Below are 16,422 nucleotides of genomic sequence, written 5' to 3'. Positions count from 1 at the left end.
AGTTATGAAAAATATAATCATCGATCAAATCAAATTATTAAATGCACTTATAAATTACTTAGCAAGCAGAGCAATATGAAACATTACTGGTAAATATCTATATGGGTAAAATCATTTCAATTGCAGAGAAGCTCTTCTTCATAAAAAATAAATATTTTTTATCTGTGATGAACATTTAACGAATATTGAAAGAGTTATACAGAGAAATGTCAAATTTACAATTTTTTTTTAAAAAGAACAGAAAAAAAGAAATGGAATAGGATTAAATATCGCAAGATATTTAACCCGTTTATCAAGTTTGTATTTCGCCAATAGAAAGTTTATCGCGTATTGCAAAGTTCTCTCTTGATATCTACGTTTCGTAATCCTTATTTTAGAAAATTAATTATTAATGAATAACTAACTAACAAAGAGGTTTTTGACACTGATAAGCTATGATCATACTAACAAGTCAATCAAAGCGATATCAATAACTTGAGGTTGCTTAAGCGATAACTTAAGACAGAAGTCGTAATATCAGCGGCGTGTCAGACTTCGACTAATCGATCCTATTGTGACTCGTGAGTCTCGGTAAATTGACGCCCGTGTTTGTCATTGCAATAGAAATTGGAGCTTAAACAATATCCTTCTATAAGAAGAACTTTTTGTTTTAGCTCGAGTCTCGACCACCCGCAGAAGGTATAACAGCAAACATCGATACGAATGAAACTCTACTCCCAACGAAAAAGAAGCCAATGATACTCTTAACGGCTTACAATCCGAAGAAATATCTTCGGGAACAATTGATTCAATAAAACTCACGCCGTTAAGCGCATGATTATAATGTACTTGATTAATGTCACATCAAATTAATATATAATGCCATTATTATTTTAATAACCAACCACAATATATTAATACCCGTAGAAAAGAGCTTAATCTAAATAAAAATTTAATTTCTAGTTCGTTCTCAACTGCTTAATATCAGAAATTGAAATTTTATAGGCGAATAAATCTCCGATTAAATTTCTGATGAGAAAAACAATCTTAAATCTGGTATCAAATTTATATCGGTCTCTTTATCACTATCTGTCGCACATTTTACCTTTTGTTAACAGAACGTTTGCTTCAAACAGTAATTACCTCGAAAAAATTGTATAAGAGGAGCAATCGGGCAAGAAAACGTAAAAGCCATTCACACACTATCTCGACCGATATCGACACCATATATTAATGTCGACAGTATCGACATTTCTATATCGATCCAAAGACATAACAATTAAATTGTGGTAGAGAGAAATTGCAAGATTTTCTTACAATGGTAAACCAAGAGGTAACTGTATAAGCAGCCACACGCGAAGAGGTAATCGACATGGATATGATAAGATAATATCATTCGAGAGATTGTGCATACCACTCTTCTTTCATTATCGATATTTCCTAAATATCTTCTAATCCGGATTTGACATTCATTCAATAATATGTGTGTGATAAGTATCTTATTAAAAACAATAGCTCTTGTGCGAAAACAAGGTTGACTTAGTTCCTTCTCTTTTAAAGATTATAGATAATATTACTTACAACATTCTATTGATCAGAACTAATCCTAAAATAAAATTAATGAAGTAGTTCAAATATAGTTCAAAAATAAAAATAAAATATCGAATGTCGACCCACATCTTACTAGGATTTCAATAATATTGGAAATATTCAAGAGAATGCCGACACAAAAGATTTGTATATCAAATGTCTTGATGCTCATTTTCAATTCGCTACCGAACATATTCCCGAGGTAATATTTCCATAGGTATTCCGCTTGCGGCGGGTATTTATTTGCGCGGAGGTCTTCGGCGCGTGGGCTGCGTAAAATGGGGTGGAATTTACATGAAATATCTCATCGCTATTCCGTCGACTGCCGGCCCTTTTTTCCGCGTTATCTCCCCGCTACCGCGTGCATCTATTTCGCGTCAATGATATCGTCGACAGCGAAAAATGGCGAGAGAGGCCCGAAAGAGAAAGAGAGAGAAAGAGAAAAAGTCATTACGTACGCTGGCGTTCCGATAAACGCGCGTGTGTAATTGCGTTACACAGCGTACTAACATCGTTACGCCTTTGATAAATTATACTGCAGCCGGGCGCAATATTTTTTTAATAAAATTACCAGCCAGAGAAAGCTTGCAAAGTGTATATCCTACGAAAGACAGCATGCGACGCATAAATGTCGTTGAATATTTCAAACTTCGTCGCTGTTCATCCACTAAGCTCTAGAGTCTTTTTACGTTATACGCATTATTTTGTTTACGTTACGTAATATTTTGTTTACGTACTGCAAATTAACTCGAGAGATGCTATCTTCTCTTGTAGTACTCATTTTTTATCAATCAATTATCGGAAGAAAAAAAAAGGCACAAGTTTAATATATCATATATATATATATATAATTGTATAATAATCAATTGCATTTTTAATACCTTAGATGCCTTGGAAAATATTACGTCCGTATAAATTTATTAACTTATGTTATTAATTGTATAAATTCCGTATATAGGACTTCACGTTTTTTCGAACTGTTCTTCTTTCGTTAAGAAGAAACATTCAATAAGCTATTTCTTACTGAAGTTCCGGAAAAGTTCGAACAAGCTCGCCTCTGAAAAAAAATGATACGACAGCAATCCCGGGGAAATGAAAACAATATAGCAAACTGAAACTTCGGATTAAATGTCGCAGCGAAAATTATAATACCGTAAATCTGCGGCTTGATTTGTCATTTGCAGTTATTGTGAGCGAATTACAGTTTCGAATTCTGCAGCAACGTTTCATCGTTGCCATGGAAATTGCTTTGACGACGGTTTATTAGTTTCGCAACTAGATGTAACATAATTAAGCGACAGCGCACATGACATGCCGATTCTGTACGTTGCTGCACGCCGCGCCGGAACAAACTGCAATTTCAAACAATGCGTACACAACGAATAGTTACTTTGCAGAAGAGAGTATTACGAACTCTTAATATTATTTTCCTACGCGTTGCGACAGTATGAATGAGAGTAGAAACGGAAGATAATTCGCGGACGTGACAAGGTAGTCTCTGCCATCGCGTTATACGTCGCGTTCGTCGCTTTTCTGATGCGAGATATTTCAAAACGTCGGGCCACAAAATTAAAGCAATTGCTACCTTCTATTCATAGGAACCATTACGTCGAATTGATAAACGCACGCGAGCTCCGACGACAATTGACGCATTAAAGAAGACGAGGCGCGATGTCAACGACCCGTAGATAATCATATATAGATGAAGGTGATGTCATCAAAAAGAGATAGGGAGCCATGTGAACAAAGTGATTGAACTTCCGCTGTAATTGGTATCGTTCTTCTTCGTATTGAGAAAAAAAATAGTTTAATAAATTATTATTATTCCAATTAATAAAATTTAACGTTAAAAGAAATGATGTACATTTAAAATTTTCATAAATCGTTATTGTGATAAACTCAGTATTAATGATTCCTGAAATTAGTACTATCTTGATTAAATTGATTCATCTTCGGTCATATTGAGTCAGTATATCTCCAATTTTACGTACGAGATGTCGAAATAATACCAGTTTAGCCAGTTTAGGAGCTAATGAATGTCATTAGCGCAATAAATTGTATGTTATCCCTTTGCGGCAAAGGGCTTCGGTATTATGGGCTTCAAGGCTAAGTTAAACGAGCCGAATACCATGCTCTAATACGCAATTAATAGTCACTTATTACAAAAGAAAAAAATAACGTTTATAAAAATAAAATGCGGAACACAATAGACAACTGACCTAATCTTGAATAAACTTAATTGTAGCGGTAATATAATAATATATTGTGTAGAAATAAATATTCCACACGGGAAAGATTGTGTTGTTTATTTAAAAAATTTTGGCACTTTAATCGTCTTGGAATAAAAATACGCCATGCAATGCTGGAAATCAAAAATAGAAAATATCGAATTCACAGATGTAGGACATTCGTTATCCATCTTCATAAGTGCATTATCAACAAGATTGCGCGGATTACTCTCAAACGAAGAAAAACAAATGAAATTGAAGATTCGATTCGGGCTTTAATGGGCTCGTATATGAAGCACAAAGTGAGTTATTAGCAGTCGCTTGACTAAAGAATAATATTCATTGACCCGATCAAGATTCCTGTTAGTTTTCAACCTCTCTCTTCGCCCCTCGCATCCCACACGTTTTATTTTTCGTTAAAAAAAAAAACCTCGAGTGTTTCTGCAACATGACGTGCAAATTGGCTGTAGTGTCAGAAATTTAGGTCACCTCGTATTCGTTTTCGGGAAATAGCGGCCGAATTGCGCTACGCGGCAGCTACTATCGCTTTATTTCCAAATAAAATAAAACTTCGTTTATTCGAGCCATTCTCGATACACGATGCCCGTTCCCCGATATCTGGGGAACTACTATAAAGTAGGAGAACGCGTTCAATAATATTCCTTGGAAATTGACCAACAAGTATGTGAAGATAGTTATATATAGAAGAGAGAATGTATTTTCTCGAGTAATCCGATGAAGGCGTTCGCGGATAAAATAGGGCAATAAAATTTCTTATAGAAAAGCGAAAGAAAAGAAATACTAAGAAATATAATCCGTAAGTTGCAACGTTATCTTTGAAAAAACGTAAAAAAATAAAACAAGAATACGATACCTTTATGTGCATAACAAAATACGCTTGTAATCAATATGTCGCAAAATTATTGTTTACAGTTAACATCTTCAAATAATGTGTTACACGCGTTTGCATAGTCCACTATATGCGGTCTCTTTCTGCAATACTTATCCTTGCTTGCATTCAAGGATGCCGAGCATAATATCGCGAGCATGATATTATACGCGCATGACAAATGGATCGCGTGTCATGTTACACAAGATCTTGCGCGGATCTAAAAAAAAATGATCGTAAAAAAATCATCGAACGGCGATACGTCATCGCTTGATATGCCCGAATTCTCGATGATCGATAGTTATTTCGTGTTCAGCGACGCGGAGAATTTACAGGATAGCATAAAGATGACAGAGGAATCAATAAGCGATATATCACATCGAAATTATTTTCTCTGCTAAAAATAATTTAAAATATCAAATTATTCGCGAGAGAATTCCTCACCTTTCAATCGAAAAGTCCTCTATAATATCTTGCGAAAATAACCGCTACATCTTGACAATGTCTCCATGAGAAATAATACGTGCCGAATAAAGTTTTTCAAAAACAACATTTTTTTGCTATCGTCTGGTCAACTCACTTAATTTCTTAATAATGTGTTTTTATATTATATACACATATATACGAAGAATAAATATCGCCACATGAAAATGTTTTTTTTTCTGTGATAAAAAAATCAACAATTCTGTCTACAAAACTATTTTTAATTATTTTTAAAAGTGTCGCGAGTTTTGCATCTTTGTAAAACCATCGTGTGCAATTTGTTTATACAAAATTATTTGCATTTGTTTACACTTACCTGTTATTTATTACAAGGATGCAGTTGCAGTTCGGAGAGCACACTTTAACCCACTTTATAATAAAGAGTATAAAGATTACGAGCCTAAGGTCTTTTACTATTAGAAAAATAGGCTTCACATGGCATGTTTTCCGTGTTGAAGAAGGATTAACGAAACGAGAACTTAACTTCACGCACCACATTTTCTAGAAGGCACCGTTTCTAATTGCGCGACGCCGCGTATGCGATAATTGAACTTATTTATGAATGACAATGTATTTTTACTTCTTCTTCATGCAATGGGAAAAAAATCATATACCGATAACTATAACTGTACAGCACGTGCGGATAATCGTTACGAGCTCGACGCACGTTTGTACGATAATTCAAACCGATATATTAACCCCCCCCCCCTCACTTAATGAATGCAAACGTGTGCATCAGCGACTCGTAATCTTATCTAAACTGAGAACGATAGCGTTTATTAAACTCCGCAAAGTTGTGCAAAAAAATTCGATATTATAATCTATAAATTATCGCGTTATGTAACATTATATCCGGTAATAACAGATCGCGATCTCTCTTAAAATATAGATCGCGATAAACTTGTTTATTAACAGCCATAACATAAATTGCAGTGCGCAAAATGAGTTTCACGTTAATGTGTGCAATGCGCAACGTATTACGTCAGCAATTCTCGAGCGTGAAATGTGATTCGAGTGTAATTATTGAAATACATTGAAATTCATGGCAACAAAACAATATTATAATAATCGACATCAATAATAATTAATAACTAATTTAAATTCTTTGCGTCATTTTGAAAACTGCGTTTACTTTGGAGCTTTTAAAAGCGTGAAAATATATTCAATATTTGAGAGCGTGCCGATTTTATTGAACGGCATCAGTTAATTAATCTAATTGCTAATTATAACGCGCTTTAAAACGCGCGATAACTTGATCATTGGCGCCACCTATCAATCGATACTACAACCGATATCCTCTCTTCTATCGTATATTGATAAAATAAAAAAATGTTATATCCTGCAAAATAAAATTAAATAAGCAGGAATAACAATATCTTTTATTAATATTCGCAGGTCTAATGAATATAACGGTCAACCAAAAAACGTAAAAAAATTAAAAATTACGAAATTAGATAATCTATTCAAATAATATTAATTACAATTCTCGGGTAATTCTTTTCGTAGATAAAAGTCTTTCGGAAATAAAAATATTTTTAGAAAAATCTATTTTGCTTCAACTCGATCGGCAATGTAGCTCTCTTGATAGATAAATCGCAAGGAATACATTTCAACAAACAATGCCGGGGCTTGCGAATAATTAAAATAAATTAAGGGTCACCGAGGACAAGTGAGCGTTAGACCGATTCAACACCCGGTATAACGTGCGCCAATCATCACGGCCGACTCGTTACCGACCATTGCCAATCAGCTGGCGAAATCATTGACGTAGCTAGCGTTAATGTGATGGCCCAGATTCGCGGCACAACATCAACCGATTCGTTTTTCATGTCCCACTTTTGGCGCCGGCCGATCGCGAGTAAAATAAACTGTCTCTAACAGAAAAAAAATAAGAGCAGAAAAACCACACTTTAATGCCGATTCACCGTCGATCGCACATTTATTATCCGTAGCATCAATTGTTGTGATCGTCGATGCCGCGTTTATGATTTTGAACAAGAAAGATCGCGTTTGACATTACGGCAAAGTAAAATAAATAGCATGGTTAGAAATAAAATATTTCATGATAAATTACATAATAATAATCACAACATTATTTTGCAAGCGTGACATTTATCCTTGCAAATAAGGCGACTAATTATATTCTGAATATTCTTCATCGCTTCTCTCTCTCATCATTTAATACACATTTACTGTTATTTATCTCTGTGGCATTGAATTGCAAATTGTGCTTTCGCATAAGATGATCGTAATGCTGAATCAATGACAAAGTAGTTTAATTCATCAAAACCGCATCAAAATCCCATTAAAACCGCACAAACATCAATTAACGATAACCACAATAAAAATCTTAATCTCTTTTCAAAAGTATGACCGAAAAGATGCAGATGAGCAGGTTAAGCCTCGGTTAACTTCAATAAACGCTCATTGGAACGGTCGCAAACACAAGCTGGTATATACTAATCTACAAAAGCGATTGACGCATGCAAAAGTACTTACCTCCGAGAGTGGGACGAAGGCACTAGGTCCATCGAATGCCGGCACCGGTACCGGAAGTCCTCTTTCCTGTAAGAAAAAAAAAAAACAAATAATTTTTTTTTTTTAAATTTAAATTTCTTTTTATTTCATTGTATTTGTGCTTTTATTCACTCTGAAAACGTGTAGGAGAAAATGCGGGCTCTCTCCTATGAGCCCGGCTAGCTCAGTCGGTAGAGCATGAGACTCTTAATCTCAGGGTCGTGGGTTCGAGCCCCACGTTGGGCGAATATTTTGCATTGCTTTTTGTACATCGCGAAAATAGCTTTTATTAATTTTTTACAAAATGGATTTCCAAGTAAAGTTTTCGTTGCAAAAAACAAGATTAATAAAATTTTTTTGCAACAAAAATTAAAAAAATATGTTAAAGTAAACAGAGTGATGCAATAAGCAATTTGATTTTTGTGAGTAAAAATTTCATTTTTATCGTTTACGTTTTCAATATTAACTAATTAAAACATTAATTAATTAAAATATAACTCTCTCTTTAAGCATGGCTAACTTTACGTCAACAACTATAAATCAGAACTTTACGTCAAAAACTTTAAGTCAGAAATGAAAGACTGAGAAAATTAATAATGAATGATCATCAAATAATTGCTTTAATTTACGGTTCCTTCACAACTAACTGTGTTCTATATCTTCATTAAAAAAATATTTAATTAATTGTGATTATATTTTATACAAAAAGAAATACGAATTTCCCGAGAGGTGCTCGTTTATTAATAAAATTATTATATTAATGAAATTCCGCATTTGCAAATAGCACATTTTATCTCCTACGTTAGTCGAAAATAAAGTTAGGAGAATATTTTTGTCTTCACAAACATATTTTTCGATCGTACAGAGAGGTAGAATAATTAGAGATATTTTGCAAATTATATACGCGATTATCAATGTCGCGATACGATGCACTATGTTTTATGTGTAAAGCCTCCTTTTCTTTTCCTGGCTTTCTGCCGGCTTCATGCCTGAAAATCGTTCTACACTATGTATAAAACTTTACACATTTACAAAGCTTTACAAGTTGTATCGATCGACCTCTCTCTCGAGTGTGACAATATCGGTGAGCGGCACGGCGGATTCTACTCGCATCTACGTGTGCAATCTACATTTTCATCTTATTTTTGTGTTATTAAAAACTGAAATATATATATCTATCTAAGTTGATATGTATTATTCTTTCCTACTTTCACCTGTTTCATTAATTTCTCCTTTTATTAAATATATAATTTATTTCAGACAATAGTTTATATGTATAATTTTAAATGTGTGTAAGCCACAGTTATGCTACTTATACTATTAGAAAATAAATAAAATTACGCGCGAATGCATCTATAAAATTGAATACTATACGTTTACATATTTACATATTCGAAACTATTGACACTAGATTAGTGCAAAAGATACACATATATGCGCATATATATTTCATCTTCTTTCTTCAAACTTTTACAATTTATACACAAACTGATCACGGTAATCCATAACGGTATATATTGTTTCTGAAGTTAATATTAAAAATATAACAAAGAAGCATAGTACATTACTTTGATCTTGAAAAGTCAAAGATAGCCGATTATTTTTTCGGTCTACTTTCACTCCACTACCAGAAACGAACGAGGACCGAGTATATTACTTTGTGCGCGCGGTGTCCTTGTGAAAAGTCCGAGATTAAAGAGCGATACAAAAATAATACAAAGTTACTGTGACCATCAGAAATGTTGTTTTAAAATCCTTCATTTTACACCGTCCCGATCCCATTTGAATATTTACAATGCGCGATTGTTCACTTGTTTTTGACACAGATAGGATTATATTCCGGTATTATCAAGTATTTCCTTCAACGGCACTGGTGCATGAATTAGATCAATTCGTGGTAATTCTTTCCATGGAAAAGATTAACTGCCGCCGTAATAAGATTAATGACCGGCATAGAATTCGGAGGTACAGAAAGAGCAACTCCGTGATAGGCCGAAGTTGCTTTAACCGCGAACTGCCTAGGTACGAGATATTTTTAGGCCGCAGTTCAAACGCCTCCCCAAATAGCCAGTCAAAACAAGTCCATTAATATATAGCCGACGGTTACTCCGGTTTATCTTTTATGCATAAGCACATCCTTCGTCAGAATATTCCCACGTATTCATTTTCAAGCTTATAAGCTAAAGTGATTACTTCGGCCAGTCATCAACTACTGTCCAGACAACTTGCAAACTAGTCTAGTTAAAAATTTTCAAGATATTCCGGAACTGGTTGCGATAAGATAAGATCAAAGTTCATAAAATATTTTCTAAAAAAAAAAATCAAGTTTTGTTCCAAAAGTCAGTGACTATTTTTGATTGCAAAATAATGCCCGAACAGCTACCAGCCATTACCCTCCAACATAAATATCACAATAGTTTATTTATTAAAAAAATTATAAAGTATAGCAACGCAATAATAGCGAAGATACGAAGTCACAACAGCGTAAGAATCGCGCTCGACAGTTACTCTTCGCAAGGGATAAATTGCCGCAAAGCTGGAGAAATAAAGCTTGAAATATTCTGGACAATCTCAATTCAGCCGCGTAATGTATACAGGGTATCTCAGAATTATTGCACTTGCTCCCTGAGCCATCAGGAATACCGGAATTCCAAGAATTTTCAGTTCCAACAAAAATTAAAATTAATTAAAAATTAAAATTAAATCTTTCTACAATAGAAAGGCTATAATTTCTTTCAAGCTTGAGTAAAAATAGATCATACAATCGTATTCCATAATTTTTAATTAACTTGCAGAAATCGCAACAAATAATCAAAGTCTTACAACTAACTTTTGATTTGTGACAGAAACTGTGACAATATTTCATGTTTTTTATTTTCACAAAAATAGGCAATTCGTCCAGCGGAACAGGTGTGATATTTTTTAGATATCCTGTATGTACGTGCCGGTATGCTCGTTACGTTTGTCGACTATAATGTTTTCAACTTTGCCTCGTGTTGCCTAATAAACTTCAAGTACGTGGATACTCAGTGAGGAATGTTCGGGCGAATGCAAACTTCAGTGGAATCGTTGCGAAAGAATTTCGGCCGAGTGCACGCGAGAGTGTAAACTTCGCAACTGTGCTAACGTCTGCTCTCTCAAGATTTCGCGAGCGAAACTTTGCACGACCGTCGCCGCATCTAGGCTATCCGTTATCTATCGCATCGGTCGTTTCACAAAGATTTTTTTTTCTCTTTTTTTTTTTCTCTTCCTGAATGTCGGAATGTCTCCGTGTGCTCTGACTCAAGGCACACAGTGCAATATTTGCACACATAGATAATCATGGACAATAACGATAAGTCATCTTTTTTTATTTGCAACTTCCTTTACCGCATCTCTTAAAAACTGAGAGGATCAACGTGAGACAAGAATGAAAGATGTCTGTGTTTCGCGAACATTTAACTAATTGAAGACTAATATTAATTTTAAAATTTAAGTTGCAAGAAATAAACAGAATCTAATAAAAAACATTTTTTTATAAATTCACATTTATTTAAAATATGGCTAGAATTAGTTCGAAATATAACACTGTAGTATATAAAACAGCTTCCACCTTGAAATATAATTTTAGATAGTTGCCAATTAATGTTAACGCAGATTTATTTAAACACGAAAGACGTATATTATTTGGCACATCGGCCAAATCCGAAAGGCTCCGAAATAAATCTGAAGTAATTTTCACTTACCTTCACCATCTGGAGAATCTCCGCGCATTTGATCCTGACGTTCTGGAAGGGACAGTTGACGCTGAGTCTGAGTATCACCGGCAGATGCAACGTCACCAGACTGAGGTACTTGTTAGCCTGCGCCTGCCTGGGTCCGTCCAAGGCGTTACCGAGATTCAGCATCCTGCCGACATCACCGGGCGTCACTTCCGGACTCTCGAGCACCCGGCCACTTTTCGAGGACACGTCTTCGTCCTGCGAGAGCGGCCTCTTAATCTGACCGGCGCTAAACTTCCTCTCGTCGTTCTTGCGCAAATAGTCCTGCTGGGGCCGGCGAGAATCCTCCGGTATGTCATCGTAGATCGCTGACTCGCGATTTTCCAGGTTCATGTCCTGATGGTAAGAAGGCTCGTTCTCGTTTTCGAAGCCGTCGAGAGTGTTGAAGACAACCCCGTCGCTGCGCGCTGCCTCGCTCTCATTGAAGGAGACGTCGTCGTCGGTGCCGCCGTCGTAGTATCGGCGTTGCTCGTGCGCTAGCAGATCGCCGCCGGCGGCGATCTTGGCTCGACGGTTCAGATTCCGACAGTCGAATGACGCGAGGCCGCTCAGGTTGTCATCGAATTTCGGACTCTTGCCATACACCCGGGTATCCGCGTCAAGCTCGTCGTCTTCCAGTTGCTTTTGCTTGGCGACCTTCACCTTCACGTAATTGTTCTTCGCCCTGCCGGAACAATAATCATCGCTCGTCGATCTGTCACTCGACGATGAACAGGGATACTTCCTCTCGGTCTCGTTGTTCGAGCCAAAACGCGGGCACCTGCCCTCGATATTGAAACTCTTGCTACCCTCGTCCGAAGACGTCGAGTGACCGGACCTGCTCTCGACGCCGTCGCCATATCGCTCGCGGAATCGCCTCTCGTTCAAAAGACGACCATCCACGCAATCGAACGAGCATTCCGGATTGTTCTCCTCGAGGAACGGTGGCGGGTTGTCATTGATGCTTTGCGGGAAGAAGCCCTCGGTCCGGAACGTGTCGTGTAGCAGCTGCTGCTGATGCACGCTCCTCGGTGACGATCTCGTCGGCGACCGTTCGACGCTCATATCGTATCTTCGTTTAAACACGAATATTATCGATTAGAAGTCGATAACGGGGGAATGTGAACGTAGGCTTATAAATCTTTTGAGAAGACGCTATTTTTCTTGCTAGCTAGTGAATATATAAGCCGTAATAGAAGCAATCATTTATAAAGTAATTTGAAATGGCCTCGTTCAATGATGAATTGTAAACAATAAAAGCGGAAGGAGGTAAATTGCTGCTTGTTTTCATAAAATTGCTATTACAGTATCCAGATTTGTTATGATCGATAAACATTTCACTCGTCTCTTTCGCCGCAAGACATCTCTTTTGTTTGCAACTTTTTCGCGATACGATTATTTAATTATGTCAATTTTCAATATTCAGCCTTTCTAGCATTATATAATCTATTATCAACTTTCTCTTAAGATTACTTGAAAGTTAAAATCGTCCTGCTCTGTGATATTAAACAAGTTGAAACGGAAACACAAGCTGTGCTTTCACGAAAAAAAAAAAGAAGACGCGAGTTGCAGGAAACCACAGCAACATTCGGTCCTTGTAGTTACGGTTAAATAAATATAATATCTCCTTCCGTGCTTGTTATTAATCCTCATAACATGCGCATTTTAATAAAAACTGCCCGTGATTATTTAAATACCGCATTCGCATCGGGTTTTACGTGTTTGCGTGACTGAATGCTGATATTAAATCCAGAACCAATAATTTGACGAGAGAAAGAGCACGGAACGAAATGTTTACTCCGATTAAATATGTCCGCTCGATCGAAATTATGATACGCGAAGCAAAATTATTTTAGGAAGTATATTTATTACACAATATACCGCATGTATTATTTGTTATTTGATAACAGTTAATTGATTAATTGTTAATCAATGGTCCAAATAATTGATACTGATAAACAAGCTTATTCAACAAATTGTATAATTTTAATGCTCTTTTGCGTTATGCCCGTATTTATTTAACAAGGCGAAAAACAAAATGATCAAATTTATTACAACATATCTCAATTAAACTAAATATTTAACAAATAGATAAAGACATGCAACAACGAATACTTATACACTTATTAGTAGGAAGTTAGGGATCAATTTATGTGATCGTGATTAAAAAACTACAACCTAACATTGCCAGTGGTCAATTGACCAATAAACAGCAAGAATATAAGTTTCTTTCAGAAACAAGTTAAGGTTGATAAAAAATAAGTAGAAATTAATCGATTATTCGCGCTTGCATCAATTTGATATAATTTTATTTAAAATAAGCGATATTTTCATAACCGAATCTCTTTACTTTACAATGATACAACACTTACCTTCCGTCTTGACTGGAGAACTTTCCGCTCTTGGTGTCCTCGATATCGCCGACGTCCTCCCAACGATTTGGACTGCCGACGCCGCCGAGCCATCCTTCGACGGTAGTCCTGGCCGCAGCCAGGGCGATGTTTCTGGCCGTTTCGTCTCTGGCGCAGAGCGGCGCCAGAAATCTACTGACAAGCTCGACTTCGTCGCCCTTGGTGGAAGCGCCGCTGCCCGATGAACTGCTCGGCTCTCGGTACATCTCCTTTTTCCCGTATCGTCGCGCACGTTGTTTTCTTTCCGCCCGATCCTTGCGGAATCCTTCTTTCGTTTTCGAAAGCAATCGCACGGAGTATCGAGACGCCCGAACGCTCAGCTCGATTCCCAAGATAAACAGTGCACACGATGGACCGGCGGAATATCTACACTTTTCTCCTTTCCGATTCGCCTTTTCTCTTTTTCGCAAGGGAGACGGGGTACCTTCACCTATTTTGCGAGCTCGTCGAACAACCCTCTCTCGAAACGGCGAAAGTAATCGTCGACACTGTAAAAGAAAATAACGCCCGCTATCATCAAAGCCCTGTTTGTTTTAATCCCGATCGCATAAATCGCTCCACGCGGATCGACTCCATTACTCTTTGTCTTAAAAGAGCGAAACACAACACAAATGAGAATATGGTCGGTCGTTTAATTGCAATTATTCTGTTCGATAAATCTTTTCTTCAATCTAATGCTTTCTTTATCTCAAATTTCTCTTATACTACGATTGTAATTTCACGTGGAAATAAGTATGCTATATACGATTCTTCAAATTTCTTTCTTATATGAATCTTTCACGCCAATAATGGAATCGCCGCGCGATAATCTCTCTATCGAACGCAATAATCGTTCCAAGATCGCGTCTTCGCTGAATCGATCGTTCGGCTCGATCGATTGTTCGGCGATTAAACGGCACTCCCGACGTTCCCGTTTTTCGAGGCTCTTTCCTTGTCTAGGTAGCGAAGAAAGAAAGGAGGCGAAAGAAAAAAGGAAGGCAAGCGCGCGAGAGTAGATCGCGCGCGCGGTACTATCCTCGCGTAATTACGCTCGTTTCGTCGCGTTTCGCCGTGAGAGAATCGGCCGTAAAACTCGTTTCTCGGAGAATTTTACCGAGGCGGTGCACCTCGGGATACGTTTCAGGGCGATAGAAAGTAGGCAGGAGAGGAGGCGTCGGCCGCCGCGTCGAGGCGATCTATCGAGATTCGAGTTCGAGGGAGGCGAGACGGCGGGAATAGAGGACGATTCTCTGACATACCTTCCACAAGGAGAAAACGATCGACCGGGAGAGCGTTTTAACCTGATCGGGTGCGATCGATCGCAACGCGTCCTCTTCTTTCTTCTATTTTTGTACCTCTTATACAGGGCTCGTCTTTCTCTATCTCTGTCAATAATGTATTGCAAAATTCTTTTAACATTAGTACGTACTTCTCCTGCGTCATCATTTGCCAACTCATTCACCTTGTTCTCTGATTGGGTTAATTTTATGAAAAATTGGATCTCCAGGTTCATCACGTTGAGAAAATCTATCTATTTCATGAACAAACCTATACATTCCTCTCCAAACCGAAATATTTTATACTCTTCCCAGGCTAGATTCTCATCTTTCCGTAAATCTTGTAGCTGATTCTCTGCCACCCACTGCCTCTCTTCTTCACTAAACCTTGAGCCAGGGCTGTTCTCATTATCAGCAATAGTATATAACATCTATTCCTCTACTTTCTTCATCCATGTCATTAGTGAGAACAGCAATTTTTAGATTTCCACAATTGTCAAAACAAAAATAAACTCTTTCAATCTTCACCTAATATACCTGCATCATGTGCAGTAGAAAACATACCAAAGAAGAATGCCGGAAAAAATCCAGGCTTATTAACCGAATGCAAAAAAGATAGACAATTGTTTAAAAAATCCTTAAACTTTTTATAGTATTCAGCACAGTCTCCATTTAATAAATCCCTAACTAATTCATGATCCTCACCATTACCATAAACACTCCTACTTGTTAATAACTACAACAGGCGCACCACTAACACTACACGGAAAAAGGTATTCACCGTATGAGATCATGCAAGGCGGACCATGAAACGCGCTGCGCCCTACCCTTACGCTGGGCCGTGTCCCTCACTCATTCCGTCGTGAGCCCATGTCAAAACACGCTGCCGCGCAGCAGCCAAACCAGTCATTTCCTCGTACTAAGCACGGTATTTTTCCGTGCATCGCACCGGATTTCGCGTTGCGAAACGTTGACGTCGCTGGGCCGGTCCCTCACTCTCTTCGTTCGTGCGCCGCATGTAAAACAACCGCTGCTCGCGGCGCTCCGCCAGCAAGTTTTCCTCGTACGTCCTCGACGTATAGCACGTCCGTCAAGCGCTGCGCGATTATTTCGACTCATGGGGACTGAGAGAGTGGAACGCGATTTTTTAATTGAGTGAAGACTCGATGAAGAATATTGTAAATCAGTGGAAGGTGGAGATATTTTACACTTTTTCACTGGTAAGTTCATAATTATATTTAATTCCAAAAGTAATACTACCTATCCAACGATAGCTCAAAACCAGTTTGGTGTATGAATAAAATTTTACACTCATAAAAATAGAACAGT

At 37.4% G+C, this 16,422-nt stretch overlaps 1 protein-coding gene, 1 long non-coding RNA gene and 1 other non-coding gene across 4 annotated transcripts in view; 2 read left to right on the top strand and 1 right to left on the bottom strand.

The window, feature by feature from the left end:
* Positions 1–4,623, top strand: part of LOC143907638 (uncharacterized) — a 107,700-nt gene extending 103,077 nt beyond the window's left edge. The window contains exon 2 of the long non-coding RNA XR_013259919.1: positions 654–4,623. This is a non-coding gene — a long non-coding RNA (uncharacterized LOC143907638). The remainder of the gene's footprint in view (positions 1–653) is intronic.
* Sesn (Sestrin) overlaps positions 1–16,422 on the bottom strand; it is a 184,482-nt gene that overhangs the window by 141,752 nt on the left and 26,308 nt on the right. Inside the window, exons 3-6 of one of the 2 annotated variants that reach the window (XM_077424515.1) lie at positions 15,076–15,201; positions 13,799–14,325; positions 11,412–12,498; positions 7,669–7,734 (exon numbers count right to left, since the gene is read on the bottom strand). In XM_077424515.1, coding sequence (XP_077280641.1) covers positions 7,669–7,734; positions 11,412–12,498; positions 13,799–14,043 — 1,398 coding nt within the window. In that variant the 5' untranslated portion in view covers positions 14,044–14,325; positions 15,076–15,201. The remainder of the gene's footprint in view (positions 1–7,668; positions 7,735–11,411; positions 12,499–13,798; positions 14,326–15,075; positions 15,202–16,422) is intronic. The other variant, XM_077424514.1, reaches the window with a different exon arrangement.
* Positions 7,860–7,932, top strand: Trnak-cuu (transfer RNA lysine (anticodon CUU)). Its single transcript has one exon. It is a non-coding gene; the product is annotated as a tRNA-Lys (tRNA).

The sequence above is a fragment of the Temnothorax americanus genome, unplaced genomic scaffold, assembly GCF_048541705.1.
Source record: "Temnothorax americanus isolate GAGA-0224 unplaced genomic scaffold, ASM4854170v1 Scaffold85, whole genome shotgun sequence".
Taxonomy (NCBI): domain Eukaryota; kingdom Metazoa; phylum Arthropoda; class Insecta; order Hymenoptera; family Formicidae; genus Temnothorax; species Temnothorax americanus.
Note: the sequence above shows the minus strand (reverse complement) of the source record. Positions and strands in the feature narration are given on the sequence as shown.